The sequence below is a fragment of the Danio aesculapii genome, chromosome 13 (genome assembly GCF_903798145.1).
Source record: "Danio aesculapii chromosome 13, fDanAes4.1, whole genome shotgun sequence".
Taxonomy (NCBI): Eukaryota; Metazoa; Chordata; class Actinopteri; order Cypriniformes; family Danionidae; genus Danio; species Danio aesculapii.
In genome coordinates, this window is record NC_079447.1 from 10,348,688 (window position 1) to 10,376,319 (window position 27,632).

A 27,632-nucleotide genomic window follows, 5' to 3' on the forward strand; every position below is an offset into this window, starting at 1 on the left:
AGACATGGCTGATGGCTTCGACCACCAATCAGAGTCACCCAGGGCAGAGGACACACAGGGCACGCTGACACTGCTGCGGGTGGAAATGAACCCTGACTGAACCAACGCTTGGTCTGGGAACAGCTTGTCATATCCTAATTAATCTCAATAAACAGAAATTAACATATTAGGATGTGAACGACTGCTTTTTAAAAACTTGTCAACTTGTCATACAAAAAAGTTGTCGACTAGTTTTGAGTTTATCTAATGTGCACCTATCTCTGTGAGTTCATCAACTCTTTCAGAAACTATACCTGGATGATGGAAGCTTTCAGCTTTGCTTCCAACTGAGCCGAGCCCAGTTTGATGAGCTGTTGTCCGGTGTCAGCAGGAGGATTTCCCCTTGTGACACTGACAACAGGCGCTACGTCATAATCACGCCCCTACAAGAGCAAGCTCCTGGTTAGTTAACGTGGCGCGAATGTCCACTAAAAGTTTAGATTTTCCAACTCGAGCAATTCGCAAGTTGAACATGCAAAACGATCAACTCGCGCCGCTTCATTTGTGCGAATTGCATCATGGATGTCTATTCACACCTTTGCATTGACTTAACATGTAAATCACTCGCGTTTGATGCTTCAACCGCGTCTGGTGTGAACGCACTATTAAAGTATTTACTGCACAGCTATGGAGCAGCTATTGCAGTGCAAACCAATCGAATTGGAGAAACATAAAACGATTCATTCAACGTTTTTTACAGCATCTACAGAAATATATAAAGATAGCAAAATATGCACATCCACACAAAATTACATATTTGAGACCATTCAAACTGACTCCGAATTACAAAAACGGTTTCAAGTTACATGGATATATTTGTAGGAAAAGACAATAATACATTGTATGAGTCAAAATTATAGATTTTTCTTTTATGGCAAAAATGAATAGATTATTAAGTGAAGATCTTGTTCCATGAAGATATTTTGTACATTTCCTACTGTAAATTAGCAACATTGAGATTTTTTTAACCCTCATATTCAAATACTTTTATCTCAGTCATATATATGCTATCCTAACAAGTTGTCCAAGCTTATTCATTCAGCTTTCAGATTATGCATAAATGCCCCTCTTTTTTAAGAAGTAAAATAAGTCTCTGATGTCCCTAGAGTGTGTATTTGATGTTTCGGCTCAAAATACCCAACAAATATTTTTTTATAACTCTTTGAAACTGCCCCTTTTAGGCTTTGGTAGAAATTGTGCCGCTTTGGTGACTGTCACTTCAAATTCAAATGAGATTTTGTTCTTTTCAAAAGAGGGCGGAGCTACAAATGCCTGTGTGTCAGCATAGCGTCAGATTCAAAACTCTAATAGCGGAATTCTGCTTCTCACCAGGGCTGTCTATGCTAATGAGGAAGAGATCATCACTAATGGGTGGGGATTTCCCCCTCTGATTACACATACAAAGGGAAAATGTCAATCCAAGTGTTTCTGCAGATGTTTTTATGAGGTGTTATTATAAAAAATAGAATTAATACATTTTTTAAATTAGAGGATGGCTATACTCACAGACTGTTACCACACAACTGTGTTTAAACCCCTTATAAAAGAGAGTTTTGCATAATAGGTCCTCTTTTAAAAAACAGATTGATTGAATGAATGCAGAGTTCAACAAAATCCCATACACTAAATGACCAACATCAAACCTCACAACAGTTCTTTCTTTAAATATTTTACAGCATTCCATCAAAGTCAGGGAGAGGAAGATTTGCTTTTTACATTTTAATAAAAAAACAATAAATTAAAGAAAATGCTGTAGTTTTAAAAAAATTGCTGGCTTGCAAGCACAACAGTCACTTCATTTTTTTAAGTCAGAATTATTAGCCCCCTGAATTATTAGCCCCCGATTTAATTTTTCCCCCAATTACTGTTTGAAACATGAATCCAAGTGTTCATATACAATACAAAATCAGTTGCACAGCAAAGACGCTGATGCTGCACAATGTAGAGCATGCTGAGCCATTTACATTAGATAAACTCAAATAATAGTTTTAATAAACTCATTCATAATAACTGATTTATTTTATCTTTGTCATGATGACAGTAAATAATATTTAACTAGATATTTTTCAAGACACTTCTATACAGCTTAAAGTGACATTTAAAGGCTTAATTAGGTTAACTAGGCAGGTTAGGGTAATTAGGCAAGTTATTGTATAACGATGGTTTGTTCTGTAGACTATCGACAAAAAAAGCTGAAATTGGTTCTGTTACTTTTTATTATTAAAAGTATTCTTTAAAAGTCCACAAGGCTTAAACGCTCACAGCTGAAAAAACGCCCTGAAATTAGAAGCATCAGAGGTGCAGTTGTGAAATGCAACTAAACATCCACACACTCTGCTTGTTTTCAGACAGTTGAGGTAAAATAGGCTGGATGGCAGAATTCTGCGATTTTATGGATAAGTGTGGTATAAGTGTATTTGCGGTTCAGAGAGCCTGCTATCAGCGAGGAGGCCCGATAGATCTATTTTAAAACCAACTCACGACAACACCCGGCAAGGTGATGAAAACCCTGACACTCTCAAATTGCCCTGTCAATCATCGGGGACCCTAAAAATGCTGAAATACATACAGGCACAGACAGAAACTTAAAGACACAGGCAGTTAGAGTAAAGCACTGCTTGAGACCGAATACATTGCTTGAGGTCAATCTAAACTAACTATACAGCACATCCGAAAAGGGTACCCTTAATTTTGCAGCAATCATGCATTTCTTTTCTCCATCTTTGCTGCAAAAATCAAAGCTGGCTTGCTAACATGTCCTGTTCAGTTTACAACTTTGAAAGAAAAATAAAAGTGAGTGATTATTTTTTGTACGATGTTGGAAAAAAAAATGAAATTGTCATGTGAATGGGGCGCTGACAAAGGAGTGCAGATCCAAATGCAGGATTTATTATGAGAATGGTCAGGCAAGCAATGGTCAATACAAGAACAAACAGATGTATACAGGCAATCCAGAGTCGTGGTCAATAAACAAGCGGATGGTGAAAAGGCAGTCAGCATACAACGTCAATAAACAAACAAAACAAATCAAGGCAAGGAAAACGTGTCGTATTGTTCACAATGACAGATAAACAAGACTCAGCACTAATGTGTGTGTGCTGTTTTTAAAGTCCATGTAATCAGTCCTGGAAGGTTCTCCGGCTGTGTGTGTGCAATTAAAGGAATCGGGAAAAGGTGTGAGTGAGCGGTGCATGACTGGAACTGTAGTCCATATACATGGCAGATTTGTAGTTCTATTGCTATCTGCCCATTTACCAATGATCTGCAGCCGCTAGATCGCTGGTGATCATAACAGCAATATTCAGTTTTTCATTTACTCAGCATCTGTCATTTATCTGCATTAAACGATCAATTAAATATTAAAAATAATCTAATAAACTGTAAATACAAAAAGATTGGAGTATGTTTTACAAAAATACACTTATCCATCTTTATCTGAATTTATCTCTACTTGAATTGAGTCTATTCAAGACATCATATTAAAGTAACTTAAAATATAAATGTTCAAATGTAAAAATGTTCAGTGCTGTATTTCTGTATTTACAACGTACCAAATGCAAAAAAAGTGTGTGTTTAGCAAATGTACTGCGAGAGAATGCATAGAAAGTCTTTAGTTTAGAAGTCAAAAGGGTTTTTATCAATATAAATTATTTTCTAAGCCTAAAACACAACACAAGTGCTTTACCAAATACTTAAATTCTAAACAAGTGTTTATCATTCATTCCATAAACAGAGGATAAAAAACGTAGGCAAACCATAGACTGAGGGTCAGATAAGAGCACAAAAGCAGCTTATGATAACAAGAGGTCACAAGGTTAAACAAACATGAATGCTCTTCGACCTAAAGACTGGGTAAGGTGAAAAAGGCATTAAAAGACAGAAACCCTATGAATAAGGTATGAAGATTTGTAGAAAGAGAGAGGGAGGGGTGTAGAAAGTGAATGGAGATTAGCACTCTTTAATAAACGAAAATGTTTTGTATGTGGTGCATTTTGTAGATTAAACATTTAGACCTTAAACCATAAAACCAGTCGTAAGTGTACATTTTAGGAAATTACGATTTGTGCATTATATGAAAGCTAAATACATACGTTTTCCACTGATTTCCACTTGTTTGTTAGAAGATTGGGCCAAAATACAACTATTTAGAAAATCAGTAATTTGACCATTCAGAAGATCAAAAAGCTATGAAAATCATGTTTAGATGTCAAAAGTAAGTTCTTAGCAATACATATTATTAATTAAATTTTTGATATAGGAAGTGTAAAAAACATCTTTATGTAACAGAAAATCTTCACTTATTTTTCTAATGACTTTTGGCACAACAAAACTATAATTTTGACCCATACAAAAAATGCCCAGACATTTAGAGCAGTGGTTCTCAAGCTGTGGTACGTGGGCTTCCTCTAAGTGGTACATGGAGAAATACTTAATAATGAAAGAAAAAAAATAACAACACATTTTTAACCCTTTGACGCGAACGATTATACTGACGTGATCAGCACCAGCTGTTTCCTGAAGCATACAATCACATTAGTGTGCTTAGAATGTTTACTTTAGTTAATCGTGTCTTCAGATGCTAAAAATCAACCTACGTTGGCGCAGAGCCAGAGAAAGATGTGCGAGGCACTTGTGGACCAGTGCTGTTGTTACTGCAGACTCAGGAATTTCCCCATGCTACTTCATTGGTAAAATAATTATCACAAAATGCGCGTTTTCGATATATAAAGTTATTTGTTTTGTAAAGCAGCGTAGCTTTCGATTAATTTGTTACCTTAGATTTAGGCTAATTTATCTGAATGTGATTCAAATGATTCAAATGATCCATAAACGGAGGATAAAAAACGTAGGCAAACCATAGACTGAGGGTCAGATAACATAGACTTAACATGGGACACTGAACATAGACTTAAGCAACTTTGCCTCGCTTGAAGCTTGAAGCTAGAATATAGCCTAATTAAAGTTAGTCTCTGTATGCGGTTAACCCTAACTCAATGGTCCACTTAAGATGAGATCTTAAATCATGGAAATTCTGCACATATGAATGGATAAATCACGTATGAATTGGTCAAGCAGTGTATTTATGCATATAATCACTCACTTTTCTGACACACATACTGGAAAGGACTGTGCGTAAGCAGATCTAATTTCTAATTTAAAGATGTATTTCCAAATCAGTTATTTTAAAAAGCAAGTTAATGTTTAGATTTCAAAGATATACAAATATGTCATGTGTACATGCAACATATTGCAAAATTGTTCAAAAATGGTTTATATATGAATATGATGACATATAGCCTATATTTATGAGGTCCAAGCAGTATTTCCAGGTTTTGATGAATAGGTTACTATTTGTTAATACTTTACATTTAAGTACATGAGTTTTCCGTTTACTTCAAGAACAGCAGTCTACCATTTTTAATCAACTTTTAAAAGCACATTTTAAACATTGACTTTTTATTCTGTTCGATTTTTTACCGATAAGTAGAGTACAGTGTTAATGTTCAAACTATTTATAATGATAAATAATTAATGAATAATAAATATTCTTTTTGAGGTTTAGAGCTTCCCTTAATTGAATACACTTACCACAAATGCTGCATAAAGAAAACAAGGTATATCGTAAAAGACTCCTCTCATCCCAGTCAAAGACTATTCAATCCCTCTTTACAGGAGTATTCTGTGTCGCACCAGAACACTCAGGAACTGTTTATTTATCAAGACATCATAATAAAGTAACTTAAAATGTAAATGTTCAAATGTAAAAATGTTAAGTGCTGTATTCCTGTATTTTTTTTGCCAAAAATATACCCGTGCAACATAACAGGTCCAGGGTCACAAATGTTTAACATTATCACAAAAAAAAGCAAATAAAACCATGAAGACAGTAGTTGATAAGTTGGTTGCTGGAAGGCTAAGCAACAAATATACTGCATTCAGTCACAGGTGTGTTTGTATATCATCATTTCATCATTTGCATTCAATCAGAATTTAAAATTAAAGTCATTTTATATCATTTTAACCAAACTGAAAAATCCATTTCCAAATAACTACACAATAAAATCCTATTTTTGCCCTAAATCTGACCGACCTGAATTATGACAATTCAAACATGACAAAATGAAAAAGCGACTATAGAATTAAGCAAACGGAGATCCACTGTGGGGTTGCCTTTCATTTGAAGGCTTTTCCGATGTCAAGTAAGGTTGGGCGATGTCAATCGATTTGGCATAGTACGATGTCTAATGTGAAACATCGTGATGGACGATGGCATCTTCATCGTAGGCGGCAGTGAATTAATTATTTATGAATAATTCATTTATTCATAACAAATTAATTATTTGTAGCCTACCGTTTTAACTACCCGACCCGCATGGTCTTAGTTTTACCCATATGTAACCAAATCACAAACAAAGATAAGTTACACACAAATGACCACTTGTCAATCACTTTCTCCACGGGACTCTGGCATGAATAGGCAGAGTGATTTATGTCATTATAATGACATTGACAAACTTGGTTGCTAAAAAAGGTTGACAACCAACAGGAACCAGCCAACAGTATCTGAGGTTTTCACAAAAATTATTAAGTACAAGTGTGAAAGCGAAAGTATGAAGCAGTGTACTGATGCTGTGACACACCTGATAGATTCAAAAGACCGAAGAGTCGTTAGATAGAGACAAGATTAATTAAATATCACGTTTAACAACTATAGTGAGACGCAACCCAGCGGTACATCCTTGATTAACTGTCTGACGTGCTCTGCTCTCTGGGGTTTTGTGCTCAAAGCACCCGCTGACTGCTGGAGCTCAGAAGAAGGCATACACTGCAGCGCATGCGTGTGGTCACGTGATGTGCGTTTTTAGCGGTATAGCGTGGAAGGAGGGCTTTTCAAAAATGCTAGGTGAAGCATCAGTGTGGACAAGGAACGTTTTTGTTCTAAAATGCCATTTTAAAACTAAGACGTATTAGTGTAAACGGGGCCTAAGTGTGTATGTTTCGCGAGTGGGTTGCTGCTGAGGTGGGAGCAGGGCGGAGGATCATGTAGCCGGCTCAGCATCATGATCGTCTATCGACCCAACCCTGATGTCAAGGCTACCAGCCCGAAACACACCACTTTGGCAGCCATTGTTTTTTACACTCTTTTTTCCAGAAGCCGGTTGGTATTTCTGACTTCTCGATGACATCACTCATGCAGTTAAAAAAAAAACACGGACTGGGAAGAAACTTGCATTCTGAAAAGTTTCTTGTCATGACATGACAACACGGTGACTTTCATAACAGACACAAACGTTATCTAGTATTCAAATTCTGAATTCATTATAAAACCTACAATATTCGCATAGCTTGCACTCAAAAGCCTCTGAACAAACCGAAAGTCAAGCCAAACATGTTAGATTTGTTAAGATTAAACCCTTATGGTCTAAAATCATGAAAACTGAAGTCCATCTGTGAGAGTTTGTGTAGAAAGCTCCATTAGCGTGTGTACAGTCAGAGAAGTGTGTGTTTGAGACACTCACCCACTGGTGTGTCCTCATAGACGAGCAGGTACGACTGGAAGAAGTAATTCTGGAAACGAGGCGGCTGATTAGCAGAGGCTGGAGGAGAGAGAGACATGCATGGGTCTTAAAAGAAAAGCACACACAGTTACTGCTGTTACATTAGACAGCAAACACAAGACGACATCAATGGACACATCAAATGAACACTCACAATGTGGAGCCACAATTTCGATCAATATTAGGGCTGTGTGTGTGTGTGTGTGTGTGTGTGTGTGTGTGTGTGTGTGTGTGTGTGTGTGTGTGTGCGCGCGCTTGTGTGTATAAAAAAAGTGTATGTGATTTAATAGTCTAACACGGACACGTTCTCTGCACAATTTTCTTTTTTCTGAACCATTTTAACTCAAAAATTACTGGTAAATTTATTACAATTTTAATTTTATCAAGGACAGCTCTATGGCGCAGTTGCCTCACAGCAAGAAGATTGCTGGTTCGAGCCATAGCTGGGTCAGTTGGAATTTCAGTGTTGAGTTTACATGTTCTCCCCGTGTTCACATGGGTTTCCTCCAGGTGCTCCGGTTTCCCCCACAGTCCAAACACATGCGCTATAGATGAATTGGGTCAGCTAAATTGTCCGCAGTGTATGAGTGTGTGAATGAGTGTGTATGGGTGTTCCCCAGTGATGGGTTGCAGCTGGAAGGGCATTCACTGCGTAAAACATATGCTGGATAAGTCAAGTGGCGCTCACTGCAGAGCCACTTGGGCAGAGCTGAGCTCCAGCAAGGGGGAGCTTGAGCATCAGCTCCTCCTTCCTTGCACTTCTTCTACGAGTGATGTCACTGGGGGTTGGGGTTAGGGGTGCGGTGGGTGTATGCATTAAAACAGCTTATAGGAGGAGGAGCAAGTGGCTCTGCAGCAAGCAGTGTCCTGGATAAGTTGACGGTTCATTCCGCTGTGGCGACCCCTGATTAACAAAGAGACTAAGCCGAAAAGAAAATTGATGAATGAATGATTTATCAAATTAATTTCTACTTTTATTACTACATTATTATATAGTATTTATTTTTATTATATAGTACTTTATTGTATAATTCTTTTATTTTATATTATATATTAGTACACTTAAATACTCAAAAGTGTCTCTGTCAACATTTTTAAATAAAACATATGCTGGATAAGTTGGTGGTTCATTCCACTGTGGGGACGCCTAATGAATAAATGGACTAAGCCGAAGGAAAATGAACGAATGAATGTTTGATTTACTAAAGTAACAGAATCTTTAACTTATATATATATATATATATATATATATATATATAGATATATTTATCTATCTATATCTATCTATTTCTATCTATCTATCTATTTCTATCTATCTATCTATTTCTATCTATCTATCTATTTCTATCTATCTATATATAGATATATCTAGATAGATATATCTAGATAGATATATCTAGACAGAGATATCTAGATAGAGATATCTAGATAGAGATAGATAGATAGATAGATAGATAGATAGATAGATAGATAGATAGATAGATAGATAGATAGATAGATAGATAGATAGATAGATAGATAGATAGATAGATAGATAGATAGATAGATAGATAGATAGATAGATAGATATCCTTTATAAGCATTATGCATCAAAATGCTTATAAAGTATATATTCTTTTATAAAATGTATTTACAATTTGATTGGAAAAACTAAATTTTATAGAACAGGCTCTCTTACTTGAATCCCCCTAGATTAGCACTCAATATTTCACTACACACTTTGCTCTGATATGTGTACATGTCCTCGTGAGCGCTTGTTGTGTATGAAGCATGTTTCCCCAGTGTAAACACGCATGTGTGTGTTCTCTTTCCAGGGGTAGCAGGAGACAAGCTGATTTGTCAGGAAGATCAGCAAAGCTTTGATCGTGTGCATGGGTATTGGGCCACAGAGACATCACACACTCCAGAAAGGGCTTGTGCGTGTGTGTGTTTGAAGTGCTGGTGTCTGATAGGGTGAATCACTCTTTGACTCTGCTTTGAACGTGGCAAGAACAAGACAGAAAGAGAGAGAGAAAGAGAAAGGGAAAGAGAGAGAGAAAGAGAGGGAGAGAGAGAGAGAGAGAGAGAAGACAGGTTGAGCAAGAATCGACTGTGCATCCTCCAGTACGCACTAAGCAAAATCAATCTGGAGTAACACGTCAGCCCATGTTAATTACTGGACCATTACAGAATGGCAGCAGAGATTAAAACGAGTTTTAGGTGTGTGACAAACTGGATCAGAGATAAAATAATGAGAGTTTCTGCCAAAAGCACAACCTGCCACATCTGTCTTGGTTTCAGCTCCAGATCCTTATACTATAATGTTAAAATTAATAATCGTATCATTATTGTTGCTTAATGAAATTTGATTTGCACCCCATGCACTGAAATTAAACTGTAATGAATACTCAAATTAATCAGTTTAATTGAATTTTCACACTTGAGCCTGTAAGGACTGTTTCATGCAGCCAATGTCTGCAACATGTAAGCAATGTATATTTATTTTAGCACAGAATCTGCAAAATAGATGTAAAACTGCATAAAAGCACACCCTAATCTAAAACTTAAAGCATGCATAAAACTAAACTCACTTTAAACCGATTGTATTAACACATTATATGAGGCAGTTTGGCTTGCACTATGGGATTTGAAAGTTCTCAAAGGCATGCTCTTGACAATTTGATAATTCAAAGCCATTATCATGAAAAAAACTTGGTGTCGTAATGAGCGCTCTACAAATGCCTGCGGCTGCAGTTTTGTTGCTCGCACGCTGCAGGCTTGATAGCTGATGTTTTACTATTGTGACATTGACTGAGAGTCTTTTGAGTGAGCAGGTCAGACAAAACTTCACATCATATCAGATCTGTTCACAGATGTCAACATTTTTATGAAGACCGCTCACCTCTCTTACAATCTTTAGCTTTTAAACAAGTTCACCAAAAATATATATATTTTTAATTTTCCCCAGAGCAACACAAAAGAAGTTACATATGAGAACATAAAACTGTTCTCAGTTAAAAAAAGTTCTCACTCAAACATTATTCATATTACTGACCTGGGAAAAAGTCAGATTATCTGAACAACCACTGAATAACTAACCAATAACCAAACAAATTTTGGCAACCACAGCTGTCAATTTCATTCATTCATTCATTCATTTTCCTTTGGCTTAATCTCTATTTCAGAGGTTGCCACAGCAGAATGAACCGCCACCTATTCCAGAATATGTTTTACACAGTGGATGCCCTTCCAGCTGCAACCCAGTACTGGGAAACACCTACACACTCTCACATTTACACACACTCCTACACTACGGCCAATTTTGTTTACCCAATTCACCTATAGCACAAGTCTTTGGACTGTTGGGGTAACCAGAGAACCCAAAGAAAGCCCACATGAACACTGTGAGAGCATCAGCTGTCAATTTTTTTACAGTAATTTATTTTCTTTTTACAGTGTGGTTTAGGCTTGTAATGCATAAATACATTACACAAACAAAGAGCTAACCATCAATTCACAAAGTGAATTGTAACAAAGTGTCATAAGAATGTGTTGGATAAGGCGAATAATGTACAACCCCAAATTAAAACAGTAAAGACAGTATGGAAAGCGCAAATAAAAAAAGTAGGGATTTCCAAATTTACTTTGACTTGTATTTCACTGCAGACAATATGACCACACAATATTTCATGTTTTATCTGGTCAACTTCATTCCATTTGTAAATATACATAACTTGTCATTTCAACCTGCAACACAAGTTGGGACAGGAGCAATTTAGGGCTAATAATCGGGTGAATTGGTTAAATGATGTGATTTTAAACATCTGATGTCAACAGGTGATTGTAATTATGATTTGGTACAAAAGCAGCATCCAAGAGAGGTCAAGTCCGTTTGGAGCAACAACGGGCAATACATAATTAAAAGCTTCAAGGAATCTGGAGGAATTTCAGGGCGTAAATGACAAGGGCACAAGCCTAAGCTGAACAACCGTGATCTCCATTCCCTCAGGTGGCACTGCATCAAGAATCGTCATTCATCTATAAGCAATATCACCACATAGGCTCAGGACTACTTTTGCAAACCATTGTCAAGTCCCACAATATGTAGTTATGTAGTTAATATCCACAAACGCCAGTTAAAACTGTACTGGACCAAAAAGGAAGCCCTATATTAACAGTGTCCAGAAGAGTTATTGACCTCAGAGGCATCTTGGATGGACCATCACTTAGTGGAAACGTGTACTGTGGTCAGATGAATCAGTTTTTCAGGAATTTTTGGGGGAGAAACGAACACTGTGTGCTCCAGACCAAAGAAGAAAAGAATGATCCAGACTGTTACCAGCAACATGTCCAAAAGCCAGGATCTGTCATGGTATGGGGTTGTGTCAGTGCCCCTGGCAAAGATAACTTGCTGACAAGTCCAGGCTTCTTCAGCCTCGAGCGCTTAAGACTGCAGTTCTGCACAGGACGTTTGGCCAGAGGAGAAATGGTTGTGCCCAACTGAGCATGGTTTCCCTCAAGGTTTTTTTTTCCTTCACCTTCGTCAATTGGTGAAGTTTGTTCCTTGCCACTATCGCCACTGGCTTGCTTGGTTTGGGACTTGTGGAGCTGCGCATCAATGGATTTGCTCTTCAGTGTTTGGACTTTCAGCAGTGAAAATTAGACCACACTGAACTAAACTAAACTGAACTTCAAGTCTGAAAACTGGACTGACAGTTTCAGTTTACTACAACTTCTATGTTAAGCTGCTTTTGAGACAATCTACATTGTAAAAGCACTATAGAAATAAAGATGAATTTAATTTTTTAAAAAGTAAATAGATATTTTGGAGCACAATATGCTGCCTTCTTTTCCACAGATGGCATGCATATTTCAAGAAGACAATGCAAAACCACATACTGCACACATTACAAAGTGCAGGCTGCGGAGGAAGAGGATACAGGTACTTGACTGGCCTGTCTGCAGTCCCGACCCGTCTCCAATAGAGAATTGTGTAGCACATTTTGGAGTGCAAAATGCAACAAAGACCTTGTACTGTTGCCCTGCTTAAGACTTTTTTGCAGGAAGAATGTGTCAAAATTGCACCTTAAACATTTCATCACTTGGTGTCTTCAGTCCCTAATTGTCTTAAGTGTTGTGAAAATAAATGGCAAGATTACAAAGTGGTAAATGCTTTACTGCTCCAACATTTTTTTTAATGTGTTGCAGGAATCAAAAGTGGAATATGAGTTTATTAAAAAATAAATTAAAAATCATGAGGAACACATTAAATATTGTGTGCTGTATTGTCTGCAATGAAATACAAGTCAACGTAAAAAAAAAAAAAAATTAATAATAATAAAAAAAAAAATAATAATAATAATAATAAATAAAAAATAAAAAAAAAATCACTATTTTTTTTATTTATGTTTTCCATACCGTCCCAACTTTTTCTGATTTGGGGTTGTACACGATGAAACAAATTCCAGTCTGTTCATCTGAAAAAGTTACCACATGCCTTTAGAAGATGTAAAACTTTCTTTTCATGATATTTTTATGATTTTTTTTTTTGTCCTTGTGGGAGCTAGACAGTCATGGTCACTATGAAAAAAAGTTAAGATAATGACAAAATTTTCTTGCAAACTATTCCTTTAAACTCTCTCTCCCTTTTGGCCAAGGAGTGTTTAACATTCAGTCCCGAGCTGTTCTGGGGCTCAGGCCTCAAACTCCCTCCCTAATTTACCTCCATTTCATTTAACCCTCAAAAACCCTGAACCAATCACAGAGAGCTAATAACCATGAGAGAACGGCTCCCACGGGTCCTATGAGAGACAGAGAGGAGCGCGGCAGATTCATGAAGAAAGATGGAGTGTGTAAATGATTGAGAGAGGCTTTGCGAAAGAAAAGGACACACCGACAGGAAGAGGAAGGAGAGGGCAGTGAATTATAAACTCCTGTGGGCTGATGTTAAGTGGCAGCGACATTGTGTTGGTAAACGTGCCGTCGCACATCACAGGTGTCTGACACACACACATACACACTCGCAAAAAGAGAGGAATGTCAGACAGGCCTGAGAGAACAGTGATGGAGTGAGATGTCTGAGAAAAGACAGGACTCGTGGACTGATAAAAGGACAACAGGAAGGTAATGAGAGCACGCTGAAAAATGATGAGAGCGACACAGAAGAGAGGCCGTCGTCAGCACAATCACGGTTTTAATCTCAAAGTCTTAGAGACACATTTGACCCGCGAGCAACACGTAAGCAGAGGATCGGAATGGGCGGGGTGTGATGCCTTTGGGCTCATGAATATTAATTAGTCTGGGCTAATGTTGTCATGGCATTAATATTCATGAGTCAAGTCATCACCTCAGGTTCACATATAACAAGTTCTATTCTTCTTGTAGAAGGCTCGTACCGATTTGACATTCAAAACAACGTCAAATTAGTTTTGCACTTCCTCAGATACATTTTACAAGAGAATTTGAAGGTGCAGTATGACAATTTGACACCCAGTGGTTGAACTAAATATTGCAATTCTGGATCAAAACAAATGCAAGCGCAGGTTGCCAGATTGAGGACCAACAAGGCTGATTTAACGGCACGTGATAGAAGGAATGTTTTCCATATTAAAAGGAGTTTTGGTATAACCAACACCTGGAGTTGATATATTTTAGAAATGGTTTCTATTTATCACAGGTGAACAACAGAAAACTGACAGTGATCACCTCAGGTAAACCTCATGTGCTTTATTCAGTGATAAATGCTAATAATGTAATAAATGCTTATCACTGCTAATCTCTTAGCGTGTTGTTAGGACGCGGGGTTACAATGTATCCTGCTCATCTAATGCTTCGTAATATTTATACAATTTGCTAATTGATAACATCATGTGGAACTCTGAATCGGTGTCGCATTTCGGAGTCTGCTGCAGTCCACCGGAGGTCGCATTTCAGTGACGGACGCATGCTTTGAGAGCCTTTCTAAATGAATGAATAAAATATGCGGTTTTCCATCAAGGAAATTCAGGGTGCTAAAATATAATTGGCTAAACTGGCAGTGGGTGGGTTAAAAGAACTAAAAGAAAAGACAGCCGATCCGGCAAGAAAAGCACATTTTTAAAGCTGAATATCTGACTTCAGCATTGTCTTTTAGATAAACAAGAATGTTCACTTAGCATGTTTCTTAAATATCTACAAATATAATATTGTGTTTTTATGCTTTAGAAGAGTCAAAAACTTACATATAGCACCTTTAATAAGAGACGTAAGGTAAAGTGATTATAATACCTTTATATGTTTGTTTTTTTCTGTTGAACACTACAAAGAACAGGAACATTGGAAGCTGGTGTCCATTGACTTTGTAGAAAGAGGAAATTGCAATTAAGGTCAACAGCTACTGATTTCCAACATTCTTCATAAATATCTTCTTTTGTGTTGATCAGCAGAAAGAAGCTCAAACAGGTTTGCAACACCAAAAGTGACTAAATTATCACAGAACTGCCAAAACAATTACGTCATAGATTTTTTTTAATTACATGACAAAATTTACGTCCATATTAATGGACTGTCCTGTCCATATTAATGCTAAATTAAAATTTACACATTGCATGCACATTGCTATATGATTTAAAAAACACATCTAAAGATGTTCATTTGATGTCATCTGAATAAACTTAAGATTAATAATATATTTACTCTAAATACACTTTAATGCTGTTCTACTGTGTATTACTGCCATTTGTTGTTCAAAAGTTTAGGATCAGAACGTTTTTAAATGCTTTTGTAAGAAATCTCTTGTGTTTGCTACGAGAACTGCATTTATTTAATTAAAGATATATCACAACAGGGGCGACTTGATTAGTATTGTCGCCTCACAGCAAGAAGGTCACTGGTTCGAGTCCTGGCTGGGCCAGTTGCCATTTCTGTGAGGAGTTTGCATGTTCTCCCTGTATTGGCATGGGATTCCTTCAGGTGCTCCGGCTTCCTCCACAGTCCAAAGACATGCGTGATAGGTGAACTGAATAAACTAAATTGCCCATAGCGTATGTGTGTGCTTGTGAGAGTGTATGGTTGTTTCCTATTACTGGGTTGCAGCTGGAAGGGAATCCGCTGTGTAAAACATATGCTGGATAAGTTGGCGGTTCATTCTGCTGTGGTGACCCCTGATGAATAAAGGGACTAAGCCAAAGGAAAATGAATGTATGTACATATTAATGCTAAATTAAAAATCTACTCATTGCATGTACATTGCGAGATTATTAAAGAAAAAAAAAACACATACAAAGATGTTCGTTTGATGACATCTGAACAAACTTAAAATGAATATTATTTTCTGAATAAACTTTCTTGCTGTTTTAATATGTATTACTGCTATTTGTTGTTCAAAACTTTAGGATCAGAGGGTTTTTGAATGCGTTTGTATGAAATCTCTTGTTTGCTTTTATTTATTTAAAGATATATCACAACAAAAACACATTGCTACATATAACTGCAAATAAAAAAAGCTTTCAATAATTGTCACACATCGTCTAATAGGCAGTTTTTGAGCTCCAATAAATTTGATTAATTACCCAACATATACAAGTCAATTAAAAGTGCTACTTTTAATACAGATTTATTTTGGGAGACTGAGTATAGAGTGTGTGCAGAAGCCAAAACATATCTTAACCATTTAAGTTATAAAATGTATAAAAACCTTGCAGAGTTGCAATTTGTAAAATTATTTTAAGTTACAACAGTGCATAGATGTTTTTGTTTCTCCACATCAGAAAAGTTTCATGCACAACCAAAAGTTTTCAATTTGCTTCATAAATTGACACTTATGCTGTTAAAAATGCAGGGTTCCACATAATTCCTTCATGTTGTCCCAACACAAAACGATTAAGTTAACTTAATCATTTTAACAAATTTTAGTGGATTGAACATACAACAATGAAGTCTACAAAAACCTTAAGAATTGTGTCGTTTCAACTCATTTTAAATAAGTAGTTTGAACAATCAGCAAAAGTCATGTTTTGAGTGTACATTTTACACCTGCTTATACATTCACATTCATATGTTGTTTGTATGCGCATGTACTTGTTTATGTAGATTATGAGGACAAAAATTTGTATAATGACATGGGTATGACCTAGTTGTTCTCCGTTAAGGTGGTTTACAAGAACATTGCTTTTGTCCTCATAATTCAAAAAGCTTAATCATACTTAACCGGGTCTTTTGACATTCAATATTAGCCACAAGTTTCCTGTGAGGTTTGAGTTTAGGGGTAGGTTAAGGCATACAATAAGCAGCTAAAAAAGTAAGCAAACTCATTGGCTTTAAAGTAACAAGTTGATTTTAAAGGTCAGTAAACTCATTGACTTTACTTACCCTTTATAATTATGCACATAGTTTGTTTACTTAATAATTATAAGGCAATGGGTTTACTTTAAGTAAAATCCTTTTTTACAGTGTGCAGTATAAATACATTATGCCTATGGAGAGTCCTCGTAAACCATATATTCATACAAGTATGTGTGTATGTGTGAGAGTGTCTGTGTCAGTACCTTCAGAAACCGTATGAAGCAACACTAAGGAGAGAAGCAACTTCACCCACGTCATCTTGCTCCCCGAACCTTCACACCACGACATCTCCAACCTGCAGCACACAGAAGGCATCGTAAGAGCATTTCAATCTCAAGACAATCACAACTGCTTGGCACTGCTGCTCATGCAGAAATTATAAACTGCACCTGCGAGTTACAGAATTGTATGGTCAAGCCTTTGTGATGAAGCGTGTCATTACAAATTTGATGATATTAGTAGAAACAAAGCGCAGCTGGTAATCGACATGTGTGATGTGAAATCCATCTCTCTAAATAAATCATGTATGGGTCATGTTGAGCGTTGTGATGTCTCCAGGTGAATCTCATTACAAGCTCTTTGCTTCTGATGGCAACATGCGATATGCAAAAATAATCATTGCCTGGTTTCTGATAAACTGTAACACACTGCGTGAATCTCGGTGAGGAAAATCTCTAATGGTTTTACATTGGTAGCTACAGAAATGGACTTTAAAACACAAATGTGACAAATAAAATATCCAAATGCTTTCTGAAAATTCAAAGGCTTCAGATTGCACCAGTTTTAAGGGGTTAGAAAGATAGCTGACTCTGGGTTCACAATATTAGAGTGTTTCTCGGTATGTTAATACAGACTCCAAACTTTCAAACATGCAGCTACAACATTTAGTCAATGAGCAAAAATGTCTCTGTCAGCACAATTTGCTAAGGTTTTATATGCTTTAAATACATTTAGCACATGTACACCCATACAGTTGAAGTCAGAATTATTAGCCCTCCTGAATTATTAGCCTCCCAATATATTTTTCCCCAGTTTCAGTTTAATGGAAAGAATATTTTTTTCTACACATTTCTAAACAATTACTTAATACTTAAAATGTGAAAATGCAGTTAGACTCGACCATTCTTCCGTTCTTGTGAGGATGTAAAAATCATAGAATTAAAAAGGCACATTTCTGCAAGTCTAAACAGGAGGGAGGTCTGGCACTTCCAGACCTTCGCCTTTATTACTGGGCTTCCTTCTTAAGTCTAATTTCAATATGTTTGGATGACCATGAAGCTCTTAATCATCCTTTCATTATCACACGGTATGTTTTTACCTGCTCTCTTTTGCGTTAATATGGTTTAATTATCATTTTTTACAATAACATTGCTTTAATGGGAGATTAACTCCCCATTTATGTGTAGTTAACTGGTGATCTGGGAGCTTTTCCCAGGACAGATTACTGTGCATATGTTTTGCTAAATAAGAAGTATAGTATACAGCTATATTTTGCTTGTTTTGACACATTTAAAATTGTGGCTAAGAAATAATTGTTTATGTTTAGTGTGGTCAGAGATAAATTTGGTAAATCCTTTATTTTGAGCTCTGAAAATTATGTGAAATAAAAACTAATTGTAATACTATGAAACCATGACCCATTTGCTCATGATTATTGAGCAAGCTCATACACGACACATAAAAAGTGAAATGAATGAGGAGGCATGTGGAGACACCGCAAAATCTAAATCAAGTAATTTTAGCATGTCAAAGTGATATTTATGTGTATAAAATAAATTTTCCTAACAACAAAATTGTGGCTAGTGAAAATGGCGAGTGGCTAGCGATGTTGGAAAACTACTAGTCACAGTAGCTGGTGATCAAAAATTTTTACGTCAAGCCTTGTATGTGACAGTTAAAGTCAAAAGGATCAGCCCTCTTGTGAATTTTTTTTTCTTTTTCAAATTTTTCCTAAATGATGAATAACAGAGCAACGACTTTTTTACAGTATTTCCTATAACATTTTTTTCTTCTGGAAAAAGTTTTATTTGCTTCATTTCAACTACAATAAAAGCAGTTTAGAATTTTTTAAAACTATTTTAAGGTCAAAATTATTAGCCCTCTTAAACAATAGTTTTTTTTCTTTTTTTTTTTTCAATTGGCTACAGAACAAACAACTTTTATACAATGACTTACAAAAAATATTGAAATAAATAAAAAAATATAGGCTAGAATTAAAATAATATAACCCACTTTACAGCTCTCTTTTAAATTATGGTAGGCCTATATAAAAATAGCACCGGACCGTTTCTCCATGTTTCGTTGGTAATGTTTTTAATAAATAATTATTTAGGCCTATTTAATTATTCATTTATTTTTATGTACAGTAATTGAGACATAAAATGAGATCGTAAAATGTAATCAACAACGAAAATGTAAATGAAAACTGTAAAAGAAAACGTAAATGCAAAAGCTTATTCCTATCACTTTAAAATAACAAACACTGTACATCTCTGTATAATTAGGCTAAAACACTGCTTTATTTATTTATTTATTTATTTATTTATTTATTTATTTATTTATTTATTTATTTATTTATGCCTACTTATTTGTATTTATGTTTGTACTTTCATTTTAGTTTTCTTTTTCTTTAATTTTACTCTCAAACGTGAATCTTATTTTCACTTAAGTTTACAATGACAACAAAGCTTGTTAACAAGTTTTTAATGATTAATAAAGGAATTATAATTCTTTGATTCATCTTCATTTACAAGTTGCAGAGTATTTACAGCTACTGTATAGGCTATTTCGGTCCGTTCGCATCCCGTCCCTTTGTGCCCCCTGGCAGCATAGTCACAAGCTGCGGTTATACCTAAAAACACGTTCTTACTCCTTTACAGCGCTACAAGTCCGGCGGTAATGATTCTTTTAAAGTGTCACCCACTGTAATTACCCTAACTTGCCTAATTAACCTAGACACGTTTTTAAATTGCACTTTAAGCTGAATACTAGTATCTTCAAAGTCTCTAGTATAATATTATGTACTCTAATCATAGCAGAGATAAAAGAAATCAATTATTAGAAATTAATTTAGAAATGTGTTGGGAAAAAAAAAATCTTCTCTCCGTCAAACAGAAATTTAATAAAAAAAATTTACAGGGGGGCTAATAATTCTGACTTCAACTATATATTATGATACAAATATAATTTCACTAGATGATTTGAATATCTCTATTTGAATATTCTATATGTGGAAAATATACAGGGGGGGGGGGGGGGGGCTAATAATTCTGACTTCAACTGTACTGTGTATATATAGTAAACCTCACTATAGCTGGTGGGCAAAAAGTTAATTTCGTACCCTGGTGAACACCCTTAAGAGTAACTCTTTTGCTGGCAGCAGAGCATGAGCCAAATAACTTAATTTGAAGACAAAAGGCATCGTTTGCAAGCTTGTAGTGTTTCACACCCTGTTGAACATGAGAGCTGCTGTTTCGAAATGATTTTCTGCCTTTTATTCCTTTAGCCTTGATACACAAGCAGTGGCGGTATGAGATGTTTAAGTATTTGTACCTCGTTTGCAATCTGTCAGCATAACCCCAACATGATTTTTGGACGAAACCGTGCAGCCCTACATTCAAACACACACATACGAACACACCATATGCTGCATTTCCTCAGAGAAGAAGATGTTTCTCAAACTAAAAGTGCTTTTTTCAGACGTAAAGTCCCTGAATAGACGGTTTTGCTCGAGGAGAGGGGGTATTATATTGACAGTATAAATGATTAATAGGCATATAATTTATGCATTAAAATGAAGAATAGATTTACAACTGCTGAAGTGAGGAGGAGGGTTTACTCGACAAGGAATTCCCACAGAGTAAAATGCTCACACACACTTGAGCTAATCGAGAGACGTGTGCTGCTAATCATCTCGCCAGAATCTCTAGCTCTGAGGGGAAAATAAATAAATAAATAAAGGAAATAAATAAGTGTCTGAGTGAGAGGAGTGAAAATGATATTTACAAGGGAGCTGATGTGATGAGCGACTTAATTACAGCAACTGTAAGGTCGAAATTAATGATGTATAATCATGCCGCGTACAACCTCGGTTTAATTAGGCTAATTACCGAGCTGGGATTGGCTGAGCTTGTTTGTTTTGCTGGTATTTACTGTTAATGCTGTGGCGTTAAAGGTGTCCGCGGGGATGAAGATAAGATACCGGCTAATTCCACCTCCAATCTAGCAAATCGATCAAATGGTAGTTCAGCCCAGCATTTTAGAATTTAATTCGAGAATGAGACAAAACCCAAAGTCCATTGAGCACTAGAGCTCCACGAGGAGTGATTTACACATTAATATTGTTATTATGGTTATAATCACTATTGACTCACAAACTGGTGTCAATATTAAAGACTTGCGTGATTATCTTTGAGGGAAAAACACCCAAACTAAGATAATTCAAAGACGAAGATTGTCAGAAAAAACAAAAACAATGTTCACACTTTATTTTAATTTTAAGTTACAAATCTTGCTATTAAAAAAAGTAATTACTTTTATAATTACTTACTACCAGGTCCGTTTATATCGAAGTTGATATTAAGCAGCATCATGGTGGTGTTTCGTAACATCTCATTTTTTTTACGCGGTGGGTCGTTAGCCCAACACTCAACCATCAATGTGGAGGATCAGAAAATACCAACATAATCTCACAATTCGTAACTTTTTTATTTAGTGGCTAATTCGTATCAATTCGTACGATCTAATTTGTACAATATAGTACGATTTGCTCATCACCCAATGACGGTTGGGTTTAGGGGTGGGGTTGGGTGCCACGCCTCCTTTTTAAAATCACACATTTTCATACGACTGAACTCGTACAAATTCGTACGAATTAGTTACTAAACTGACAAAACGTAAAATACTTGGAAAATACACACATACACTATGGACACTTTATCTTATCCAATTCACCTAAAGCATGTCTTTAGACTAAGGGGTAAACCGGAAGAAAACTACGTAAACACAGGAAGAACAAGAAAACTCCACACAGAAATACCAACTGGCCCAGCCAGGGCTCGAACCAGCGACCTTCTTGCTGTTACCCACTGCGCCACCATGCCATATTTATTTGTTATCTTATTTTAATGTTATTATTATTATTGTTTTATTTTTACTCTTTTTCTGTATTATTTTGATTGGAGATGGAGTGGTGAGAGGGACTTTGGGATGTAAAATCTTTGCTGTGTTTACATGATTGTTATATACTGTGTAACCTGTAGTAATATGCAAACTGAAAAAGTTTAACAATATATATATTGTTAAAAATAATATTAGCATTAAGTATGACTTTTTTCCTCAGACTCCTAATTTGCAGCTTATTATACCTTTTAATGTAGGAGTTTAGGTTTAGGTACTGTATAGAATTAGGGATGTAGAATAAGACCTAGAGCTGTGACGGTTTTTTGATGAAGCAAGAAATTAAGCGGTATGTCGGTTAACCGCATACATATACCTGGGGCACTTCACCTCACCACAAATGTTATTCATTATTTTTGTTTATTTTGTAGATGACTGATCAACAATAAAAAAAACATTAAAATTAAGATACAAATTGTACCAATCAAAATTTGTTCCAAAAATGTTTTTCATGACAAATATAAGTTAATTGTATAATTTTGCTTGTTCCCATCCACTACACAACTGTGCAGAGTTTGTTTCGCTCCATGGGAAATAAGGATTTAATTTATGACCCACTGTAATTGTTGCTACACAAACCTCTGTGATAAATGTTGGCTACATCCTTTATAAACTTATTTATACAGCATTATTACATGCCATAGGCCTAGTAGCCTATAGCCTACTTTAAATGAGTCAACATATATGCAATTTGTTATCTCTCATCACTGTGGCTGCAGCAAAAAAAAAAAACTACATTCAACCAGACTTTTAGCAGTCTATACAGATAGTTATGTGCCAAAAACAGAACCAGTAACTAATTCAAAACACCTGAACTGAAGGGGAAAATGTACAGTGCTGAGGTAAAATCAAATTCGAGGCATAATCTTTAAAAAAATTACTTGCATCAAGAATTTTGATTTGTAATGGTTTGTAATATAGGATTTACAGAGGAGCATTAAAATGCTTATTTTCCATGGAGCCATTGATTTGAATTAGTAGGCCTGCTATATTTATTTGATAGAAGAAAAAATAAACCTAGTATGAAAAAAACAACCTATGCCGGATTCAGTTGGTGTTTTCGTTTTGTTATCTAAATTTGTAATTTATGTAAAAAATAAATAAGTCAGGCCTTTTATTTTTTTATTTAGTTTATTCTGTTTTTTAGTTTATTCTAAAACTTATTCTAAAGCAAAAATAAATAATAAACTTAAAATTGGCAGTGATGATGGTAATAACCACATTAACGCAATTGCCATCACATTATGGTGGTAATTCAGTGACGCGGTTATAGTCACACTCCTAATAAGAACATGCAGAAGTACTAATAAACAGCCAATATTTTGACTACAGGCAAGTAATAAGCCACTAGTTAATAGTGAGAATTGATATTTAAAATAAAGTGTAATCAAAACATCTCTAAATTGCCAACACAACCAAATGGCGTAGTGTTCACAATAGCCCTGGGTGTGTTTTTGGTGAACTCGAGCTACCTTCTCAGTGTCCATGATGGATTTATTATTCAGAGGATCTACCTCACCCATGGTACATCTATCCATCTATCGCAGAGCTTTTTCTTGGAAGCACCGGTGCTCTGAATGCTAAAACAAAGAAAAGTTAGCAGCACAAGCAAAAATGTAGAGGCACCCACAAAAATTAATGCACCACAACTACAATAATAATATATACACTGAAAAAAAGTTAAACTACTGTGTATTTCATTCCAAGTACATTTATATAATGTTGGATTATTTGAAAAATTATGTTTTTTTTTATTATTATTTTTTTTATCAATATATTAATATATCCAACTATTCATGAATTTTAATATATTTTACTTCCATAATTTAATTCCAATTTAAACTGCAATTTTAAATTGTGATACTTGTCTTTGCTACATCATTACAATGTTCATTCTACATTCAGTAAACAAGTAGAAATATCTTTTAAAAACTTTATATAAATGCTCAGTCCTTGCATGAACCATCTAAATCTAAAATACAAAATAAAAAGTGTTTATTCTCAGCTAAGCAAATTACAGTCAAGCTGGAAAAGCACACGTCTTCTGTTTGTCCCTGTAGACCCAGTAGCAGGGCACATACTCCAAAAAATTTAAATAAAATTTGTACATTGCAACAAAATGAAATGAGCAGGCCGCATATTATAATGTTTTGGTTAGCATGGCAATCCCTCGTGTGGAATTTGAGCAACAACCTTGGCAGTGAATTGCATTTCGAGAGAAACAGAAGATACACAGAAAAAAAAGAGGAAGAGAAAGAGAGAGCAAGGGATGGAGAAATAGTCGCATTTGTTTTCATTTGGCATTTTGCAGTTTCCTGGGTGATATAATAAAAGAGTTCCCTGGCGTCATATAGCAGCACAAACCTTCTCTCGATCCACCGTGTAGCTGAACATTCTGCCACTGATGGAAAAGTGTTGTCACATGGGCACAATACCTGCTTCTGCTGCTCGGAAACCCATACATCCAACATATAATCACATGCTGATGCTATTTTACAAACGAACGTATGGAATAACATGATGAATACTTAACGAATTTCACAATTATTAAAGAGGACCTATTATGCCCATTTTTACAAGATGTAAAAATAAGTCTCTGATGTCCCTAAAGTGTGCATGTGAAGTTTCAGCTTAAAATAAAAACAAATATTTTTCACAACTCTTTGAAGCTGCCCTTTCTGCTTTAACCCAAACTGTTTGGTTTTGGTGACTGTCGCTTTAAATTCAAATGAGATTGTGCTCGTTTCAAAAGAAGGTTGAGCTATAAATGTTTGTGTGTCGCTATAGTGGCAGAATCAAAACTTTGAATTAATGAATTTTTACCATTAGAGGCAAGCTATATTCTGTTGACACACAATTGTGTTTAAATCCCTAATAATTTCACTTGTCTGTTTAAAGATTTTTAGCATACTAAGCTAAAACAGAATATTAGACAAAAATAATTAGTTATGTTACATTACAAAACGGGGGATAAGTTCTAAGCCTGGGGTGTGTTTCCCAAACAACAATATAACTCGCAGCTGAACTATCATAGTACGATGCATAATTTGGGAAAAGAACGATGTAGTGAGGAGTGTTTCCCAAAACCAAAGTTTCTCTGTCGCAGATCCAACGTCCATAGTAACGCTCTAAAAGAGGTGGAGTAACTACTTCTTTAGGGAAAAACCCCAATTTTTTGGTGCAAATTATAGTTTTACATGCACTCGCATTTTAGTAAATCCAATATTAGTTTTAGCAAAAACATGCACTCATGTTCCATATTAATTGAAATATATGTACACGACACATGTCGGGCTTATGTTTCCTTTACAAATATTATTGAGAATATTTTATATAAAATCAATTAGCTAACAAGTATTCTAATCTTATATATAAATCATATGAATCGTTAATGGTTGTAAGCTTAATTTAGAGTAGGCTATTTATTAACAAATGAAAAAAAAACGACTTAATAATAATAATAATAATAATTATTATTATTATTATTAAGTAGGATATTGTTTTTTTTTTTTTTTTTTTTTTTTTTTCAAACCACTGCAGAAATGTTGTAACCAACAGGCCCATGTCATATACAGTACGGATCCGTTTTTAATAAATAACCTACTATAATGAAAAGCATTTACATGTGCTATATTTATATTTGTTTTCACAAGCTTTGGAGACGAAACATAGCCTAAATTCTGCTTTTAAATAATAGGTCACCTATAGCTTTTGTCATGAGCCACTACTGTGTTCAAAATGGCATAAATGTTTTCAAAGTGCACTACGAAGGGAAAACAATAGTCAATATGAAGATCGCTGAAACTGAACTGTAAAAATATTTTAAAGCAAATTACACCTAAGAGAGATGACTTTAATGTTTTTTTTATAATTCCAAGTTCAAATGTTAGAATGTTCTATATGAATAGGGCATAGGGAGATAACGGGGAACAGAACACAACCAGGAACTATGTTTCTAACTACAGCTGCAGTTGCAAGCGTACAAGTTTGCGACGCAGTTTGCGAATGCTTGTTGGAACAATGGATTTGGGAAACACCAAAATCAACGAACTATGTTTGTAATGACACAACTTGCGACCTTCATTAGCTAACGATGGTTTTCAAAAACACAGCCCAGAAAAGATAACAATATTATATTTTATTTTTTATATATTATTATTTCTTATTTGATATATATTTTCAGGATCTTCTGATTGTGATCAAATATATTACAGTATTTTTTTCCTTAATTTTGTATTATAATCTATAGATCAAACAATTAATTCAAAGTACACTGTAAAAAAATGCTGGGTTCCACACAAATGATTTGTGTTGGAACAACATTAAGGAATTAAGTCAACTTACTAGTTTATACCAATTTAAGTGGATTGAACATAAAACAATTAAGTTTTCACAAAAACAACAAGAATGATATTGTTTCAGCTCATTTTAAATAAGTAGTCTATATTTATTTATTTAGTTTATTTATTTTATCTTCTGCATGTAAAACATTTAGGATATCTAAAAATGATTCTAGACGTACATCATTTTCTTATTTACCACAAAAAGAGCGTAGTATGTTAGTAGGCTATTTAAACCATTGCCAGAAACAGTTAGCAGTGCAACACAAAGATTTATTTACCTGGAGTCAAATCAGGACGCTAACATCTTTAACACCTTTAACATCTTTAAACATCTGCCATCATTTATAGTGTATATGAATGCGTATGCTAGTTACGTCATCACAATATATACTGTGCTTCTCACTTCAAAACAGATCTTTCTCTTTTGACCTTACTTAAAAATATCCAATCCCACAAAAACCCTAAAAGCCTTAATAAGTAAATCAAAACAAAGTGAAGTATTTTATGCAGATGATAAGCTGATCGTAGGGCTGGGCGATATGGCAAAAAAATCATCACGATAATTTTTTTCATATCAGTCGATATCGATAAGTATCATGATAAATGTCAAATCTTTATATCTATTAATTTTATAGCATTTTCAGCATGCCAATCGCTTTCTGCAGCTGATTTAACACATTTTGTGAAATGTTTTAGTTGTCTGACAATATAAATAATAAAATAATAAACAAAAGAACAATCTTAATTCAGCATTTACTGTCCAAGTTTTTAACAACCAAAGACATTACCTACCAAAGACATTAAGTTGTTGGATATTATTGTTCAACATCAAAAAAATAAAAAGTAAAATAAAACAGGTTTGGAACAAGTAAAAGGTGAGTTAATGGTCACAGAATTTTCAGTTTTGGATGAACTCTCCTTTTAATGGTGAGTATGGTGAATTTAGGGTGAATTATCTTTTAACATATAGGCTATTTTATTTAGGGATGCTAATGATTACTTGATGATCGATTGATTATCAATAACCCTTTAATCGATAGACCTTATCAATGACTGATTAAGCACTGACATTTTAAGGTTTAGTTATGTTTTGCGTTGTGAGACGTGCCCACGCATTACATCAAGTGTGCGCAGTTTACCTTACTTATGGAGCAACCCTCTTGACATCGCATATTGCGGGATGCATAAAAAAACCTGCTATGCGCAGATCTCT

The 27,632-nt window shown here is 35.2% G+C and overlaps 1 protein-coding gene across 1 annotated transcript in view; it reads right to left on the minus strand.

Moving 5' to 3' along the window:
• cdh23 (cadherin-related 23) overlaps positions 1-27,632 on the minus strand; it is a 475,220-nt gene that overhangs the window by 419,300 nt on the left and 28,288 nt on the right. The window contains exons 2-3 of the mRNA XM_056471434.1: positions 17,102-17,193; positions 7,560-7,637 (exon numbers count right to left, since the gene is read on the minus strand). Of these exons, the coding sequence (XP_056327409.1) occupies positions 7,560-7,637; positions 17,102-17,186 (163 nt within the window). The 5' untranslated portion in view covers positions 17,187-17,193. The remainder of the gene's footprint in view (positions 1-7,559; positions 7,638-17,101; positions 17,194-27,632) is intronic.